Source organism: Phascolarctos cinereus, unplaced genomic scaffold (genome assembly GCF_003287225.1).
Source record: "Phascolarctos cinereus isolate Bilbo 61053 unplaced genomic scaffold, phaCin_HiC Scaffold_2;HRSCAF=192, whole genome shotgun sequence".
NCBI classification, from domain to species: Eukaryota; Metazoa; Chordata; class Mammalia; order Diprotodontia; family Phascolarctidae; genus Phascolarctos; species Phascolarctos cinereus.
Genome location: NW_027555625.1, coordinates 402,862,184 through 402,882,478, shown reverse-complemented (window position 1 = coordinate 402,882,478; position 20,295 = coordinate 402,862,184). Strand labels below are relative to the sequence as shown.

Below are 20,295 nucleotides of genomic sequence, written 5' to 3'. Positions count from 1 at the left end.
AAGTTCATGTTTATGACACTTCCAAGAGCCAGCAAGAAAACAGAGGGCCCGGTCAGGTTTACTGCACTGGCTGCATGGGTTTATTTGGGACTTGGCATCAGCAGGTGTCTATTCACTTTCATCCGGCACAGACTATGGAAACACTCTTTGTCTAGCTTTGGCTCATTCATTCCCAAGTATCCAGAGCCAAACCTGATTCTGTGGTTCTGAGAACCCACTGGTGGCCAATGATAAGCACTGTCTGTTTTCTATTTCATTTTCTGTGAAAACTTGGAGCCCTTCCACCCTGAAGTGCCTTTTCCTCTATTGTCTTACTTGTCAATGGGAAATACACCAAAACTGATGTCAACAGTGCTATCCGTGTTCTTCCTGGCATATATGGAAAGGGATATTATTTAGAAAGGTCTCCTTATGATGGGAAACCTCACTCAAACTCTCCTAGGACAACAGTTCCCTGATTAAGGCAGAGGGGCTCTCACCTGTCACATAGTTTTTCAAGTCCAGCTCGTTGCTGAGAGGGTTGTTGCTTTTGAACATATACAGGTTGAAGGGGGCTGGCTCCTTGCCAATGTTTCTCCACATGGTGTAATCAGGGGAGGTCCAACGTCCTGCCAGTACATCATAGTCTCTCTGAGTGAAGTGGACCAACTTGGTTAGGGGATCATAGAGTCCCCCGTGGAAGCCAATGACTAACTGAAAGTCAGGGTTAGAGTCATAGTAAATCTCCCCATATGCTGTATACTGCAGCTGTTTGACCATAAGACCATTTATGCTGAAAACTGCCAGGGGGGTTCCAGTGTTGTCTGACGCTACATAGTACTCCTCTCCACTGCTGCTCTCCATGGCAAAGAGATGGCCCTGGAGGTCATAGTAAAGGGAAGTGATCTCCGAGTTGGAATGGTTGTAGACATGAGTCATCCGGGTTGGGTTGTGGAGGTCAGAATAGAAATATTGCAAATGGTGCCCAAGGTTGGTCTTGCAGGAGGCTCGCCGCCCCACTCCGTCATACCTGTACTGAACACTCCACCCGCTGGCCTTGTTGTAGGCTCTTGTCAGGAGACCCTTAGAGTTGTACTCGAAGATATCCGAACCTCTCTGGCAGAGGTAGCCATCGTCATCTATCTTATATTGTATGTCACCTAGACGTGTGATCCTATCCCGGAGGTCAAAGCGTAAGGGTATGATCCGGACACTGTTGCCGGGATTCAACAGGTGAAGATTTCCATTGAGGTCATAGCTGTAGCGCCAGGTCGGTCTGTCGTTGACTGCCACACTCTGGAGCTGCCCGTCCCCATCGTAGTCATAGGTATATTTGGTAGTATTGGCATAAGGCCCCAGTTTCAGTTCCCTCTTGGTCACTCTTCCCATGCTGTCGTATTGGACTGTCATCCAGTACATGAGGGACCTGAACATTTCATACTGGACTTCCTTAATCCTCCCATGGGTATCAAAATGTTTGCTCAGCGTCATGACTGCGGTTGTGATGATTTGATTGATGTCATAGTAGATGACTCCGAATTTGCCAAAGTGTTCTACTTTGCCAGAGATCTCATCATAGCGGTAGAGGTCCACTGGGAGAGGAGTCTCACTTATGACGGGCTTGATGCTTGCGATCCGAAAACTGTTGTCGTGGTAGGTGTAGTCAAACCTTGCATTGACCATGCCTTCCTCTGAGAACCTGTAAATCTGTTTGTCAACAAGGGGGCCGATTTTCCGGTATCGAATAGTGCAGGAGAACCCACCACTCTGGAGGTTCACCATCTTCAAAACACCGGTTGTCTCATCGTAACCAAAAGTGACCGCTGTGCTGTCATAGACTATTTCGGACAGCTTGGAGAGCTTCCCGTATTTGTAGAACACTTGTCGCCCAGTCCCCAGAAAGGATGTCTTTAGAATGCGGCCATCATCACTGTAATCAAAGATGACTGAAGCATTGCTCTCTGGAGGATTATAAATGTTCCTGATGTAGCCAATGGAGGTGTGAGTGGACATGCTGTGCCGGGCAACACTGGGCATGGTGACAGCATGGAGACGGTCAGAGGCATCGTATTCAAATATGTACTGCCTCTGGCTCTGCAGCAGGAGCACCATGGACTGGAGGAAAAGCAAGGGAGGGAAAAGAAGGAGGCACTGGAGTCAGACAGGAAAGTGGAAAGGAAACAATGTAGAATTTTTAGCAAAACTCATGGAAAATACAGACACTCCCCAATGGACAATCTCCTTCTCCCTGCCTCAGGGATAAGTACAGAGCCTTAGTCACCTACATTCCAAATCAATGGGACAATGAAAAGAGCACCAGGTTTGGGATCAAAGGACCTGGGTTCAAATCTAAACTGTTACCACTTGGACCTTAGACAAGTCACTTAATTTCCCTGGGCTCCAATTTTCTCACGTATAAGATGAAAGGGTTGGACTAGATCAGTGGTGCCAAACTCCAGCTGGGCTGCAAAACTCCTGAATGAAGCCGAAATGAACATATAATTGGGAAAGGTTTAACAAAACAAATAAAAATACGACACAACATAGATAATGTTAATTTATAGTTCTCGTTCTCTCTCTCTCTCTCTCGCTCTTTTTTTTTAGGCAATTGGGGTTAAGTGACTTGCCCAGGGTCACACAGCTAGTAAGTGTCAAGTGTTTGGTCTGAGGCTGGATTTGAACTTAGGTCCTGTTGACTTCAGGGCTGGTGCTCTATCCACTGCGCCACCTAGCTGCCCCTAATTTATAGTTTTCTACGTCAACATGCAGCCCACGGGGATATCCATTTCTATTTGAATTCGACACCACTAGACCTCTAAGTACTCTCGCAGCTTTAAAACAATGAGTCCTACGTCACAGATGGATTTTCAGCAGAGAGGAATCCTTCTAAAAATATTCCACTCACAAAGGCCCACAAATTCCCACTGAGGAATAGCAAAGCTTAAATGTAACACTACTGGCTAGCATTTATATAGCATATCCAAGTTTACAAATAGTTTTTTGTTATCTTATTTAATCCTCATAACCCCCTTGTGAGGCAGGTACTGTTATTATCCCCCATTTTCACACTGCAGGAAACTGAGTCTGAGAAAGGTTAAGTGACTTGCCCAGGGTCACATAGCCAGTATCTGAGACAGGATTTGAATTTAGATCTTCCTGACTCCAAGCCCAACGCTCTAGCCACTGTACTGCTGCAGCTGCCTCTACAGTTTCTGTTGTACTCTTCACTAATAGCAGTTTGATCCTCAGCTCTCTCCTCTTTGACCCCTCACAGGATGCTGTTTGAAGCTATTAACCACTCATCAGGTAATGTGGTGGTTGGTGCATTTATTGCATGCCTCTCCTAGACTGTAAGCTCCATGAGGGCAGACACCTTGTCTTATCTAAACCGCATGTCCCCAAGTGCCAAGTGCTGAGCATGGCACACAGCAGAAATATAATGAATATCTGTTGAACCAAATTGGGAAGTCTAGGTATTTCAGGCCCACAGATTCTGGAAAGGACTTTCACAAGTAATAAAGGAAAATTCTTTTCCTTAAGATATTTTCTAGGGCCTTTCTAGGGTCTAAGACTCCAGTTTCCCTTAGTCTCGATTTCATTGTAGCATTATCTCTATCACCATTCGTGGAGGCCATAGCTCTAGGACTGTATCAGTGATGGCATCTCCTTCTCCTGCAGAGTAGGAGCTTCAGCAACTTTTAAGACAGAAAGAGAGAGAGAGAGAGAGAGAGAGAGAGAGAGAGAGAGAGAGAGAGAGAGACAGACAGAGACAGAGAGACAGACAGAGACAGAGAGAGAGAGAGACAGAGAGAGACAGAGAGAGAGAGACAGAGAGAGAGAGACAGAGAGAGAGACAGAGATCAAGGGAAGAACAGCCAAAGGCGGGAAGGGAAGGAATCGATGTGATGCTGTAACTTGGACTATAGGTCAATGGAAATCCGAAAACAACTAACATAGTCTTCAACAGCCTCAATATGTGATCTAAGGTGGGTATCCTCTCCCCACTGTTCTGAAGTGAACTTCTCCCCTAGTGAGAGAAGTGTCTCACTCTACTTAAACCAGGAAAGTTGGACACTTGCATGGAGAGAGCCCAGAGGCAGCTAAAGACAGCAACCAAAGAGGAAATGTGCAGCAGCTGGGGCTTGAGTTTTAGACAAACTTTTCTATTCTGATAGCTTAATTTAGGACCAGGCAGACATGAATCACTGCATATCCATTCATAAGTAATGATTAGATGAGAGCTCTCTTGCCAGTGGGGTGATTCGGCCCGATTTTTGCAGCACATTTTTTTAGAATAAAATCAGACGATCCGTCCTTCCTGCCATCACTGAGACGCCTAATGCTTTTTTTATGGAAATAGTGCCGAGCCACGAATAACACATTCCTTTAAATTTGCTGCCCGAGGGGAGGGTGGAGAACCTTCATCTATTTGGTGCAAAGAGTTTTGAGTGTCTGAAGGCAAAAGTTTTTTTTTCTTCCCAGAAAGCCCAGAATGAATATCTAATGCCACTATTTCACCAAGCCCCCCATCATCTCATAGACAGGCAGAGAAAGTTCACCTACTTTGTCAAGGTAGGAGTAGCTCCACACTTTGCCATCAGAAAACATTCGAGAGATGATCCGGCCCTGTTTGTCTATGTCTGTCCTTTCACTCATGGCCCCACGCTGGAGGCCTGCCAGCCTACCGTTGAAGAAGTAGGAGACGTTGACTGCAGCTAGCCCACTGCTGGGCAGCCAGAGAAAGGGGCGTCCCACTTGGTCATAAATGATCCTCAGGGTAAACTTTCGATGATCATCATAGATCTTCTCTGTTCGGATGTTCCTGTCATAGTCAATAGACAGGAGGTTTCTCCCATGGACCTATAAAAACACAAGAGACCTGTTTAGCATGCCAGGAAGAAAAAAATACCCAGTTATGTTAACGTGAGGCTATGCCAAGTATATGGCTGGTGTGGCCATGGGAGACAGAGTAATTGTGTGCTGACTTCAAATCTAATGCTCTTTGCATTTCACAGGTGATACTAGGTCGCTTATAAAGCAACAATGAAAGACTCACTGGAAGAGGTATGACTTGGGCAAGGCCTTAAATAATGAGTAGAATGTGGATAGGCATTGAGGAGGGCAAGGATAGTGGGCCAAATGTGTATAAAAGAAATAAGCATGGTACGTTCTCAGTTTGGCTGAAGTTCAGTATCTGTACTGGAGAGTGTGCAATTAAGAAGGTCCCAACTGATAAAAGTTGTTGTTTTTCAGTCGTTTCAGTCATGTCTGACTCTTCATGATCCTGTTTGGGGTTTTCTTGGTAGAGATAGTGGAGTGGTTTCTCATTTTCTTCTTCAGCTCATTTTACAGATGAAGAAATTGAGGCAAAAACAGGGTTAAGTGACTTGCCCAGAGTCGCACAGCTAGTAAGTGTCTGAGGCTAGACTTGAACTCAGGAAGATGAGATTTCCTGACTCCAGGCCTGTCCTCTATCAACTGATAAAGTAACAGGTATAAAAGATGGGTGAGCAAAGGACTTTAGAGGGGTTTGTCTTATAGTTAATTTTAGGGGTTTCTGAGGATTTTGGAATCCAATAACATAAATAAGGCAATTTATATACATACATGTATCCAAATTGAGACTACCATTTCCAGAGCTGATAACAAGTTGGGGTTATTAGAAAGGCTATTTCTTCTTAAAAGTGTAACTTGGTGAGAACTGTTTCTCTTTTGTTCTAAAAGAGTATGGAAAGTTTAGGAAGACCCTTCAATATGCTGGCTCATTTGTTCCAGTATTCTGGGTTATGACCACTTGGGTGTCCAGCAGGGATTTCATGAATGTTGCCAAAGGCAGATGACAATTGGTGTTGTCACCTAGCAGCCACTGAGCACTGAACTGCCCTATCACCTTTTCTTTCCTTCTCCAATTCTCCTTCCCCCTTCTTGTATCTTCTCCAGGAAAATTAGGGGCCCAGCTAGATAATCCTCAAAGTCCCTTCTACTTTCAATATTCTATGAGTCTACTCTTCATTCTTTTCTTTCTCCCTCTCTTACTTTTCTTTCTCTCCCAGCCCCTCCAGTGGCATCCACAGAAAGTGTTTCTAACCCTACTGAGGTCATATGAGGCTGAAAAGACCCCTTGACCCCACATGTACTCACACCAGAGAATGAGTATGAACAGTTACAGCTAGTGAATTTTAGATTTATGATTTTCAAAACCAAAATTGGTCATCAGGAATGGCATTTCCTTTGAGCCGTGGTACTTTCTAATTTGGTTTTTAATTGTGAATTTTCAGTGAAGAATGCCCAGTGCTTCTGATAATAATGGAATAAGATAAATTCAGTGGTAGATGAGCCAAGGAGTCTGGGCCAGGGCTGTAATCTAATAAAGCCTCTTAAGTAATTTAATTGTGAGTGTGCCATTAATAAAGTGGAAGTCTTTAAGTTAGATAGCCTTTGATGGCAGTGACGACCAAAAGGAGTGTTCAGCAGTTCCTGGGAATGTGTTCTTCAAACTTATAGTTTGCAGGAGCTTTGATTTAGCAACATTTTCTCTTATCTCGATTTAAATTGCCCATCAAACAATATTTAAATTAACCTTGAGGCTTCCTGGAGAACATAAAAGTTATTTTGAATTATTCTCACTGCCATGATCAGCACAATTCCCACCCTATCTTGCTCCATAGGAATCCAGTGGTAGAGAAACCAATTTTTAAATTAATACAATTTTGTGTTTGTAAGGAAGTCATTATTTTTAATTATCGGGTATTTTCCTCATCCTGGCTTCCCCAGTTAATAAAACTCAGCTGTTTAGCACTGTTTTTATTTCTGCAGTGGGCTAACTTTGGGAAACAGCTCCCCCTGTGGAATTTCCCCCAGAACGTTTTTCTCTAGCAGAGGTTGTTGCTGGTGCCTGAAGTGCTCATAAAGAACCTAAGGAAAGGAAACGTGGCACTTTGGAATGGTCCTCTTGGGCTCATAGCTGGTGGCTCTGATTCTGCTCTGAGGGGTAATGACTAGGGCTGATGAGTTGAGGCAGCTCAAAAGAAAAAAAATGAACAACGTATTTTTATAAAGAATGGGGAAAGAGGAGAGAATTAGAGTAGCAGCAGGAGAGAATTCAGTTAGACTCGAAGAGGAAATCCCTTGGCTATCAGGCTGATTAAAAGCAGGAACATTTTACAACAGTGAGGTTAGACTCAATGATCCTCACAAATAAGAAAATCATTTGTGTTTCTTTCTTAGTCTAAACATTCACTTTACATGAGAAATAAAATGGACAACATGGACTTTTCTGTTTCCTTCTGGCTCCAGGATTCTTTTTAAAAAATGGCTATCCCACTAGCACCTACCCAACATGGTTAAAAATCACGTTGTGACCAGCATTTGTTCAAACAAAACTCACTACAGAATTTATATCTAGCTTAGAATAGACCTCCAAGGGTCAGTTTGTTTATCCCCTTGTCACTAGGCAAGAGAACGTCTATTCCAGAGCAGACAGGTGGGCATCCATACTCTTTTCTGAGTCGTCCTGCTATTTATAAACTATTAGAGCCAGGAAGGACTTTGTCTTGTGCAAACCCTGAACCCAGTGTGGCAGGTAAGGATTTGAGAAGTTTTACACATTCCCTGTGTATGACAAAAAGCTGGCTTAGTCCGACAGCTCCACAGGAGATCAAATGTGTTTGTATGTACGTGAGTACACCTACCACACACACACAAAACTCAGACTAGGAAATGTCCTGTCTGGTTCCTATGATCCTGTGATTTGCAAAGTAAGTAAAAGTAACACTCCAGAGTATAATTGCAGTGTCATATTAATTATATGGAAACCAAAACAAAATTACTAACTCCCACTTCTCCTTGGAATACTAATAACACTAATACCAATATCATGACGGAAGATTATCTTGGAAGCAATTTTTCTTTTGTTCTGCTACCTACACATGTATCTGTTTCTTACCTCTGCAGTCTTTATGTAAATTACAATCAGGAAGACAGCTCCAGGAGGCTGGTTATCTGCTTTCTTTCAGAGAAAATCAGACTTCTCACAACACATTTTTTTTTTCAGAAAAAAGGCAGATGTTTTAAACTTCAGTAGAAAGGGTCTGTGTTAATTCCTGCTTCCAAAACATTTGAAAAAAGCCCTTCTGACCAAAAATCCTTGACCAGGCCCTCAGAACAGGTGCATAGCATAGTGGTTATACACTCAAAGGATGGTTAGCTTAAGTTTCATGACAATGTGTCTTTGAAACCAAACTGGCTAGTATTTCTCAAGTACCACTGACCAAAAAATCCACAGTGCTTGGACAACAGCCTCATGATGTACAGATGTAGATTTAGCTTCTGCAATGCTGTGTGTGTGTGTGTGTGTGTGTGTGTGTGTGTGTGTGTGTGTGTGTTGAAAAGCTAGGGGGTGGTGATGAAGGCGGGTGATAGGAGGTAGGAAAAGAGGTGGAGAATAATTTTTCCAAATGAAATTATTTGAGAAATTTTCAGGAAGTGAAATGTAATTACACACATTGGGAATGGGTGGGGATGTTGAAACTAACATCCTAATTTTAAAAAAAACCGAATCATTGAATATTGAATTATCTGTCAGGGTCATGGCCCTTTCATCTAACATATCTGTTAGCCATCCTAAGTGGCCAATACCTTTCTCAGTTAAAAGGATGTGGCTGAGGGGAATGAATGAAAAATCGCTTATCAAGCACCTGCTATGTTCCGGGTGCTGTGTTCAGTGCAGAGAATTGTTTAGTTGTGTCTGATTTTTCATGACCCCTTTGAGGGTTTTCTTGGCAAAGATCCTGGAGTGATTTGCCATTTCCTTCTCCAGCTCATTTTACAGATGAGGAAACTGAGCCGACTAGGGTGAAGTGACTTGCCCAGGGTCACCCAGCTAGTAAGTGTCTGAGGCCAGATTTGAACTCGGGTCTTCCTCTCTCCAGGATCAGGACTCTAACCACTGAGCTACCTAGCTGCCACCTAGGGAAGAGCAGAATCTGTCAGTTTGCTTGATTCTCATCTAGTGAAAACTACTATTACTTTGTCTTCTCTTGCATGGGCCTGATCAAAAGCTTAATATTCCTTTTTGACCTGTTGGAGCTGTCAAGAGTTCAAGGGTCTTGAGGAAGGTGGGAAGGTCAGGCAAGATAGTTGGATGCGTCTTTTACAGTTACTGCTAGGTTGGTATAGTAGAAAGATGCCTGGTTTTAGAATCAGGAGACCTCTTACAAGTCCCAGTTTTTATAATAACTTTGTGGCCCTGAACAAGCTATTTAACTTTGTCTGCGTGACAATTTCCTCATATGTAAAAATGGGAACGATGAAACTTGCTATATCTCCTTCACTCACTGCTGAAAATACTTTATAAACTCGAAGTAATATAGAAATGAATTTTGTTATTACTACTGGCAAGAGGCATCGGTTAGGGGCCAGAAGCCCTGATCCAACAGATAGTACTCTCATTTGTTATCACTGTTTTTCTTCAGCTTTCCTGCTATCCTCCAGGGTATCCGGAGGAGGAATTTATTAATTGCTGATTACCTGGTTCCATTTTTCTCTTTTTCTCTTTTTATCCCCCTGCCCTAAGAAGAAAGTTGATAATGTACTAAATCTCTTTACGTGTCTCAAGAAACCTTCAGCTAGAAGTGCTTCTTGGTACCATCTCCCCCACACACATACCAGGTATGGGCACAAAGACAAGTGCGCACACACTTGGACCCAAGCGCATCCTCAGCATGTTTTCCTACCAGATTAGGAGCAAGACAGACAAGAATGATACAGGCTAATTTTTACATTGGTCACCTAGAACCTAGTCTTTTCGGCTGGAATTTCTGCACCCCTCAGTTGGAGCATAAGAAGTGATTGTGTGGGGAGGGGAGGTGATGAGGAATGGCCAAGAACCAAAGTTCCAGTTGAGACCCCAACCGCCCTGGACGTCAGACTTGTTTCCTCTAGGTGAATCTGGACGCCTGTGACGCTGTTCCTCCTCAGACTTCTGATTTCATTGGTGTAGGGAATGGTCAGTGTAGAAACCCCCTTCAGTGGTGAAGAGTGGCAACTAATTTGTAACTTACAGTCAAAAGGAGCTGCCTGAAGCAATGAGAAGTTAAGTAACTCGTTCGCAATCTGCTAGTCAGAATCCATCAGAGGTAGATCCTGAACACAAGTCTTCCTGACTGACCCTCTATCCCCTGTGCCAACTGCCTGCCTCTGTGACACACAATCAGCATATTCTCTCCAACTCAGGAGCTGCAAGCCATTGCATCGTGTCCTCTTGAAGTTCTGGAAAGAAAAAGGCTCCCAGTCCCATCATCGATGTTACACTCTCCATCCTTGGTCCCCTCCCAACCTCTTTTTTTTTTGTTGCTCCCTAGCAGTTTCTAGGAGTTGCTTTTATTCCATTCACTAAAGAGTTTACAAAGCTGAATTAAAATAAATGAGATGCAAATAAATTCCATGCTTTCTCCCTCATTTTCAAATTACATTTTCAGTCCACTCAACCTGTTATAATCTCATAGTGATTTTCATTTAAGAGAGCTAAATGGATATGTGATTATTGTTACAGGAACTAACACCAGACAATTAAATGTTGAGGTGTTGATAGATAAAGCTGTGTTTTGATTTGCATAAACATGATGCCAGCAAATCTAACCCTGGCAGGAATTCAGTTATAAGACTTGTGCGTCTAACTTCAGCTAATTACCACAAGTACCACTATTAAGTTTCTAATATTCAGAATTGGGATTATAGCCATTTTATTTTAGGGCCACATTTATCTTTATTTTGAAAACTCAGTCAAAATGCATAGCTGATTTATCAGAGAAAAGAAGTGATTACTCCTTATAATCAACTTCTACAGTGCAGCGTATCAAAAATCAATTACACAGCCCTGAAATCCAGTCATTAAGGATTTAGCTGCTAATCTCATTCCATTTTTGTCTTTCGTGAGATACGGCAGCTTGCAACTCTGCAGATACCAGTGGAGGAAGGAAAACATGGGAGTCTGCTGATAACCTAATGTTGAGAATTAGACATCCACTAGACAAAAGGAGAATCTTAATATGGAGCAGCCTGACTCCTCTCGTGGTCACGATAGCTAGGAAATGTTATTCCAAATGAAATGGCAAGAGGGAAAATCTGTTTGTGGTGACATTGCTGTAATGCTGCTACTTGCAAGGATCTCAAAGCACCCAGGTAAGACCTGCTACGGGTTACCCCAGAATAAAGCAGCTGCTACTTGCATGGTCCCTTTTGGAGGAAGATAACCTAGCTTCCTGACATTTAGTTCAGGCACGATCTCCCTGTTTCAGCCAAACTGGCCTGCTTTCTGCTCTCCATATGAGGCAGCTGTGTAGTCCCCCATGCCTAGAAAGCACTTGCTCGTTTTGGCCTCTTGGAATCAGTGGTTCCATTCGAGGCTCAGCTCAAAGGTCAACTCTTATGAAAACCTTTCCGAATCAGCTTGGTCGTCAGCGCTTTCCATCTCTGCCCCCAGATCACTTCATATTATTTAGTACATATCATGTACTTTCTCATCTATATACCTTTCCTCCTGTAGAAAGTAAGCTTATTAAAGGCAGGAACTGTTCCCTTTTTGTATCTTTGTATTCCCAGTGCTGAGCATAATGCCCGGTATATAGCAGGCATATAATAAATATATATTGAGTTGAATTGGACAAATATATATTCAGGTGATACAGAAGGCTGAGCCCCAACCTGGGGAAGTCTAGGTTAGCAAAATACTATCATCCCACCTGGGATTGGCCAGACAAATATGGGGCTTGGGGTGAAAAGATAAGATGTTAAATGTGAAAAGGGGCCTGGGATTTGGGGATCCAGCACAGACGTGTTATCCTACGTCAGCCCAAGGCTAGGCGTTTCCACGTCACATGCTTCCTCATGAACAGAAAAGACACTTTTATAGTCTGGGAGAGCTGAGAATTTTCTCTGAAGGATGGGATTCCTACAATGATAACAACAGTATTTAGAAAAGCATTTTACGTTTGCAAAGCTTTTTACAGACATGAGCCCTTTTGAGCCTCACAACAACCCAGGAAGGTAGGCATGACAAACATCGTGCTGTCCACTTACAGACGAGGAAACTGAAACCCACAAAGGCACCGGACTTGCCTCTGGTCCCACAGAGATGGAATCTGAACTTTCTGTGGCCCAACTTCCAGTCTAGCCATGATGTACCATACTGTCTCATAAAGCTGTGTGGTCTGAGGCCTGTGGAGTCCCGAGCTTGTGGAGTGCTGTGTGGTGTCATTTTGGGCTGGACGTTCCCCTGGCTGGCTACAGGAGAAGGGTGTCCCTATCTCCTCCTAGAAATCCAGGGATTGTGGACTCTATAGTGCAATGTTATGGTTAAGAACCACTTACCCGAAGTTTCCTCCCAAAGACAGTAACTTTGCCTTTAATCTGCTCTTTTCTTAGGCGCCACTCAATGGAGTTTAAGCCATTCTCCATGGGCAGCGAAATGTTGCAACGCCCAATTGTGGGTGTGATGGTGCCAGCCAGGACATGGGGCTCGCTATGGAAGCTGACCGCCATTCCGTTGGCATACATCACTCTCAGGGTGCCATTGTTGCAGAGCTGGTAGCTGTTCCGAACTTGATCTGGAAAAATGCAATTGGGAATGAGGGGAATGAAGAGATAAATTATCTGCTCTATTAGTCATAAGGAGAACAAATCACCTATTTTTATAGGTTTCCATGGTACTTTGCAGCTGTCAGATGAAGACTGCCTGCAATTAGCACTCATACAGTGTTAAGGTGAACAGAAGAGATGCTACTGATCTGTGTAAAGAACAACACTATTAATGTGGTGCTCCCAAAATAATTATGCCATGATGTTTTCCTTTCACTGGTTGAAAGCTATTAATAGAAAATTTAAATATATAATGATATCTTTTACCCACACAATTTATGTCAATCAGACTCCTAATTTTAAAAAAAATTTAGCTAAAGAGGGAAAATGAAGGGAAACTACTTTCCCCTTTATCCTTTCATTACCCTTTCTTGTACTCTTCACCTGGGAAGCTGTTAGGTAGACCACAAAGCAAATACACTCTAGGCAGTGAGCCCTCAGGAATAGGGAGGATTCTCTTCTGAAAGATGACAGAAAGTAAGCTTCCCTCCTTTCCTTAAGCCTCTGCTTTCTAGTGAGTATTCTATGAAGGAGGCTTGAATTCTGAACCAAGAAGAAGGAAAGAGAAGATAGGTACCAGTGGGGGCTGGTAAGGCCTGATTCATTTTCCTGAATGGAATGTGTACTGGTCAATCAGATTTCTGACCTTTTCCTTGATGGATAGGTTACAAGACTAAAAGTCAGGTCAGAAACTCCTTTTACGGGTAAGGTGCTCTGTAATTATCCAAGAAAAAAGCCCAGCGAGGACAGCCAATGAGAAGTCAGTTTTCCAGGCACCCGGTAGCATGCAGCTTGTCACTCCTGCATCTATAGTCATCACGCAGAAGGACAGAATCTACACCATTAATCATTTGGGGGAGCAGAAATAAAGTCATTGGAACAGGATGTGTCGTGGGATAATAGTCTATAAATGTCACCATTTATCTATCGGGAGGACACTTTCATCCTCTGACAACGTGCTAGCCCACTGACATTATCTCTTAATTAAAAGAAAAATTAATCTGCACAATTCCTTTTCTCTGTAGCCCCTGCACTTGTCGTATGCTGTGTCTAACAACAACAATAACCACAATATGGTCTGTGGACAGTTAATAGGCTTGGTCTGTGGTGGGAGACTGCTATAGGTCTCAGATCCCAAGGCAATCATGCTAGCAAGGAATCACCCACAAAAGGACATCAGAAGAAGCTTGAAAGAAATTAGTCAGTGGGCCTAAAAGAACAAATAACCTTCATCTCCTTCCTTTCTGTGGTCATTGTGGGACACAATGTGGTGATGGAGAGGAGACAGGGTATGGGTACAGGTGAAAGCAAAAGGTTTCAGTTTATTATGCTGATATTTCCAAACATTCAGATATTGTGTATAATGCATGTAGAATATCCAAACAGTGGAATGATTTTTTTTTGTCTATCATTTAGGGGGCTGGCATTTAGTTGACAAAGACTCAATATGTGTCCTGTGGAGATTCAAAGAACAATAGAACACGCAGGGTATTCTAGATCTTGGGTACCTTTTCTATGTCTGATAGCTCCTCTCACTTCCTTATCTTCTGGGTCTTTCTAGAGAGGCTGAGCTGTAGGAGGTGAGCATCCTATGGGGCTCCTACCTTGAACCACAGTGTATGAGGCTTCCACAGAGGACAGGTTGGTGATGACGGTCACATCATCATCACGGTTGGAGTTCTCAATATCTATCGTGATTGATTTCTCCATTTCCCTGTGTAGGCTGGTCACTACTCCGGTTGGGCGTGTCACGTTGTCAGGCGGCCTTCATGGTCATAGCTGGTAGACAAAAGAAAAGCCACACTCATTGAAAGAAGTCACCAAGGGCTGAAAGCATCTGTCCTTTCAGCATTTTACAACACAATGAAACCAGGGACAACAGAGTGTTAAAAGTGGGAGACCAAGTAAGGGGAGAGACAGAGATGGGAAGGGCTCAGATGAAGGTCTTGGAAGATAGTTCTTGATTTCTAAACAGATTCAGTTCATATTCCTAAACTTGGTTGATCTTACTACAAACATCAACGAAGGATAATTGCTTTATGGGGCAAGAAGACCATGGCTCATAACCCTGATGAGAGCATCAGTCTCTCAATCTCTGAAGAAGCCTGTAGCTGGCTTATGAACACAACTAGCACATGCTTCTGGGCTGGTGTTCTCAAAATGGCCCTTATACTGCCTTACCTTGGCATTTCTGTAAGCTCCGTACTGTCCTATCACATACTTGCTTAAAACGCTGTCTTGCTTCACCTATATGTCGCCTTTCTACCACTAAATTATAAATTCCTAGAGAGAGGGAACTGTATGTACCTTTTGAAGCTTTCATATCCCTTTAACATGTATGTTATAATATATGTGCTAGAGGTAGAGATTTTTTTTAGTCACAACTCTGCCATTGACTCTGTAACCTTGCATAAACCACATCACCTGAGTCTGTTTCCTCATCTGTGAAGAGGGTGGGTTAGATTAAATGATCTTTGATGTTTCTTCTAGCTTGAAAATTTTATGGTCCTGTAGATTGATGCCTGATAGGTACTTCATACATATTTACTGAGTTAATGAATTATTATAGAACTAGATTAAAGCTGGGGCAAGAATAAAGCTGTTGGCGGCAAAGGTCAGGTCAGAGATCAGAGTTTCAAAAAGGATGGACAGATGTAGAATGAAGGATATCAGGGGGATTGGCCTGTGTTTTGGGGAGCCTCCTATGAACAGGAGGTTGAGAAGTAACTTGGGAAGGAAGCTAGTAGAGGCAGCTCTCCCAGGTAGTTTAAAAAAAAAAAAGGACCCGTATTTCATATAGATACAATTATGTATCAATGCATAGATAGCTTCCTTCCCCTATCACCACAGAAAGAGCATATAGGACAATTCATCCCTTTTTCAAGATGCTCCCCTCAAAATGCATGCTTTGTGATTTCTGCCCCCCCACCCCTTTCTAGACTGTCCTTGATGTTAATTTTTAACCTGATTTCAACTGCGTCTGTGTGTGTGTGTGTGTGTGTGTGTGTGTGTGTGTGTTGGAGGTGGGTAGGTAGGCTAGGGATTAAGGTAGAAGGAAGGGGAATAAGGGAGTTAGGGAAAGAGAACGTAGCTGACCCTAGGTCTTGAATCCCCTAGGATGGATGTGGTTGGAGAAAAGAACGGCTAGTTGACAAAGTGATCTCAAGCTTGCCTTTTTACTTCTTTCCAGTTCTCCTTCCCCCCCGACCCCCACCTCCCCACACCAATCTCAACCTCTCACATCGATGGAAGGAACTCTCTTGATGCTTGAAAGCTCAGGGCACGGCACTGAGGAATAAAGAACCTTCTTAGCCTGTAGGATCTCTGCCATCCAGCCTGGCTTCTCCAGGGTGCCATATGCTGCCCTACTGAGTTGGTTTGCTGGATATTAGGGAAGCTAGGAGTCTGATTTTCAGCCAGGTCAATTCACCGTGCCTTCTTCCATCTCCTCCTCCTCCCTCTCCCCGCCTTAAAGAGTTTAGTGGTCAGTAGTGAGGAACGCTTTAAATTCTTATGAAATACCTGGCTTAAAAAAAAAACTACCCCAAATGTGGACTGAGATGAGGACATTAGCTGGGGTCTGAAGCAAAATTTTGAAAAGGACTTCTTTTGCTTTTCATTTGTTGCTAATTGATAATAGCTGACATTCAAGTGGCACATCAAAGTGTGTAAAGTGCTTTCCATATATTATCTCATCTGATCCTCACAATAATCCCATGATGTAGGTGATGTTGTTGTGCCCATTTTACAGAGGAGAAAACTGAGTCTTAGAGAAGTTGAATGACATGCACAGGTACACACACAGCACTAATAGTAAGCATCTGAAGCCGTATTTGAACTTGGGTCTTGGTGGAAAAGGCTCTCTTTCTGGAGATCCCTTCTGAAATTCAGAAGCTGCCTGAATGGGAGTCATATTTCTGGAACTCAGGCAAAATATTCCATTCAAATGAAAATTTGTGAAGCAACTATTATGTGTGAGGTGCAGTGCAGATAAATCTCTTTATCAAAAGAGATAAGAGGCACATTCCCTGCCCTCCTTAATTACAGGACCAAAGATTTAGACCTGGAAGGAACCTTAGGACTCATGTGATCAAACTCCCTTATTTTTTAGGTCAGTAAAGCCTAGGGTGATAAAATGACTTGGCCAAGGTGACACATAAACAGTCAGAGCTCGAATTCAAAACCAGCGTCTTCAACTCAACTTATTACTCTTTCCGTTGTGCAATCTTATTGTGAAATAGGGATTTGGAGATAGATTCTCAGGCACTGCCGTGCTCCTGAGACCAGCAGAAGAAACAGGGGAAACAATCCCAGGGGAAAGGAAATGAAATGGTTTCAACTACCTGCAGCCCTCAGGACAGTTTTGTAGTACAAACGGAGGATTCTCAATATCCCCCTCCTTTTATTGTTTTCTTTCTGTCAAACAGGATTATATATATAAGTATACACAGGTCCGTGAAATGGAATCACACCATCAGATGAGAGGGACCAAGCAGGCAGTCTACTCCTCGAGAGTCCATTAGGTACAGACTTTGTCTTTGGTCCTTCACAGCCACATGTGACCTTTCCCCTCCTCAGGTGTGCTGCTCTTGGTGGCAGGGCTTCTAAAAAGCAACACCTGCCCTCGCCCAAGAAGGCAGATGTTTTTGCCTCATTCCTGTCTCTTCTTCCTCAGCATCCTGGCAACACAAACTGAATCTTTTGTTGTATCATCACCTAATTTCTTTTTCCCTGCTCTCTGTCCTGGGCCCCTTTCTCTCTAAATACACTCTTTTTCTTGGGGAGCTCATCCACTCCCATGGATACCAGTATCATCTCTCTCTCTCTTTTTTTTTTTTTTGGCTAGGCAATGGGGTTAAGTGACTTGCCCAGGGTCACACAGCTAAGTAAGTGTTATGTGTCTGAGGCTGGATTTGAACTCAGGTCCTTCTGAATCCAGGGCCAGTGCTCTATCCACTGTGCTACCTAGCTGCCCCATAGGATAGTTCAGCTTAAGGATTTTTTTTTCCAGGCAATTGGGGTTAAGTGACTTGCCCAGGGTCACACAGCTAGAAAGTGTCAAGTGTTTGGTCTGAGGCCGGATTTGAACTCAGGTCCTCCTGACTTCAGGGCCAGTGCTCTATCCACTGTACCACCCAACTGCCCCCAGTATCATCTCTACAGAGGTGATTCCTGAAGTGACCTAGTCTCTTTTCTTAAACTCCAATCCCACATTGTCAGATGTTCGATGAACCTCTGGCCATCTCACTTGCATCTCAAATTCAGCACATCCAAAATTTCTTCCCAATATGTAAACTCCTGGAAGGCAGATACTGTCTCACACTTGTATTTGTAGCCCCAGAACACAGCACAGCGCCTGAAGACAGCACTTGAAAAGTTCTTGTGAATTGACTGCTGAAGCCTTCACCTCCTCCCAACTTCCCAGTTTTTGTTGAGGGTACCACTATTGGCCAAATTGGGAAGCTAGGTGGTATAATGGATAATGGAGTCAGGAAGCCTGAGTTCAAATTTTGCCTCAAATACTTAATAGCTGTGTGACCCTGGGCAAGTCACTTAACCTCTGTTTTCCTCAGTTTCCCCAACTGTAAAAATGGAGATAATATTAGCCCCTACCTCACAGAGTTATTGTGAGGATCAAATGAGGTGATATCTGTGAAGTGCTTAGCACAGTGCCTGGCACACAGTGAGTGCTATATAAATGTCAGCTCTCGTCATCATCATCACGATAGGCATTACCATCATTGTTATTATACGAAGCAGTATTCATAAAGCTCTTTGCACAGGGCCTGGCAAATAGCAGGTGTTTAATAAATGCTTGTTTTCCTTCTTTCTTCCCAAGTTGCCCAAGTCCATAACCTTATAATCATCCTTAACTCTTCCATCCTCCTCACCTCCCACATCTAATCAGTTTCCACATTTTGTAGCATCTATCTCCATGACCTCTTGTGTTACTGTCTCCTTTCCATTCACCCAGCTACCAGCCTATTCACCCTAGTTTTGACCCTCATCCCCCCTATCCTAGTAAATAGCCTCTTAACTGATATCCCAGCTTCCAGTTTTTCCCTTCTCCAATCCATATTATTCTTAGTTGCCTGAATAAGACAGGTCTGATCACAGAATAAAATAGAAAAGTATTTATCAAATATTTACTACGTGCCAACCACCGTGCTGAACGCTGGGGATACAAACAGAAGAAAGCAAGACAGCTTCTGCTTTCAAAGAGCTCACATTCTATTTGGAGGAAATAACATACATAGCAGCAGAGTAGATGAAAATTCAAACACCTCACTTTAAAGATGAGGAACTACTGATCCAGAGGTTATTTGCCCAACGTCATATATCTAGTTACAAGCAGAGCCAAGACTAGAACCCAGGTTTTCTGACAATCTAGTCAGTGTCCATTCTACCACATCACCCTACCTCCTAAGCATGAGGAAGATTGAACTTTGTCCTGCCAAGTGTAGGTATAAAGTATAGTTTAACGGAATTGTTATTTTCATGACCACTTATATAACAACTAATCTAGCTCTTTGGAAGGCATAGAAAAATGTAAGTTTGGACTGTCCTTGACTTGGACTAGTTATGAAAAAAATTAGTTAAGTAATTGATAGTACAGACAAGTGCCTGGGTGCCTAAATTGTGCCTCTGGTGCATGGACCACCTGAGATTTTTATCCCAAAAATTGTTTTTTTTACCTAATTAGTATATATGTACCAGTAGGTCAGTAGGACTTACCTCCCTGGCCACCAGAACATGACTGCTTCCAGACATAGCAGGAGGTTTAGATCAATTAGGAACTATAGTTAGAAAAAAAATCAGGCGGTTTACATACCTACAGATTACCAATCATATGGTCCAAGAAAACTTGGACATCTCTGATATAGGAAGTCCATTTAACTTAAGAGACTTCATGAGACAGCATGGTATAATGGACAGATCTTTAGAACTGGAATCAGAAGAGATGAAATTGACTTCCTACTCTGCCAATGACCAGTTGTGTGACACTGGTTGTCTCTTTCTTTTGGTCTTAGTTTCTTCCTTTGTAAAATCAGGGGCTTTTAACCTGGGGTACAGGGACAAGTTGTCCATAGATGGATTTTAGGGGATCTGTGAACTGGGATGGGGGAACATTTATTTCAACATAGTTGGTTTCCCTGGTAAGCTATGTGTTTTACTTTATGCATTTTAAAACCTGATTCTGAGATGATTCTGAGAATGGTCTGTAGACTTCACCTTCAGACTATTAAATGGGTCTATTACACAAAAAATGTTAAGAACTACTCCAAGCTCCCTTCTAACTCTAACTTTCTATAAATAAACCATTTTCAAGTCTTCTAAAAGCACTAATTTTTCCATAAACAATAAATGCGCTAACTAGGAAGCATTATTATTCAGCAATCAAACAAGTCCCTCAGAAGATCCCTCCCTCACCCCTGGAAGCAACTTGGGTCATATTTTGTTAGCAAAATACATGTTTGCACATGTAATGAAAAGTAATAAAACTACAATTCCTTAAAAATAGTCTATGAGTCAGACTGTTAAAAAATTCAAGCCACCCTCCTCCAGAACCCAGGAGCTTTTAACTGCATCAGGTAGGTCTACTAATTCTCTGTGAAATTCATTGGCTTTAGGTAGAAGCTTCCAGGAAAGCATGGTGAGAGATGCTAGGAGAGGGGCTAA

At 42.8% G+C, this 20,295-nt stretch overlaps 1 protein-coding gene across 1 annotated transcript in view; it reads right to left on the bottom strand.

The window, feature by feature from the left end:
* TENM2 (teneurin transmembrane protein 2) overlaps positions 1-20,295 on the bottom strand; it is a 376,176-nt gene that overhangs the window by 6,873 nt on the left and 349,008 nt on the right. Inside the window, 5 exon segments of the mRNA XM_020992339.2 lie at positions 480-2,094; positions 4,543-4,839; positions 12,349-12,584; positions 14,220-14,372; positions 14,375-14,394. Of these exon segments, the coding sequence (XP_020847998.2) occupies positions 480-2,094; positions 4,543-4,839; positions 12,349-12,584; positions 14,220-14,372; positions 14,375-14,394 (2,321 nt within the window).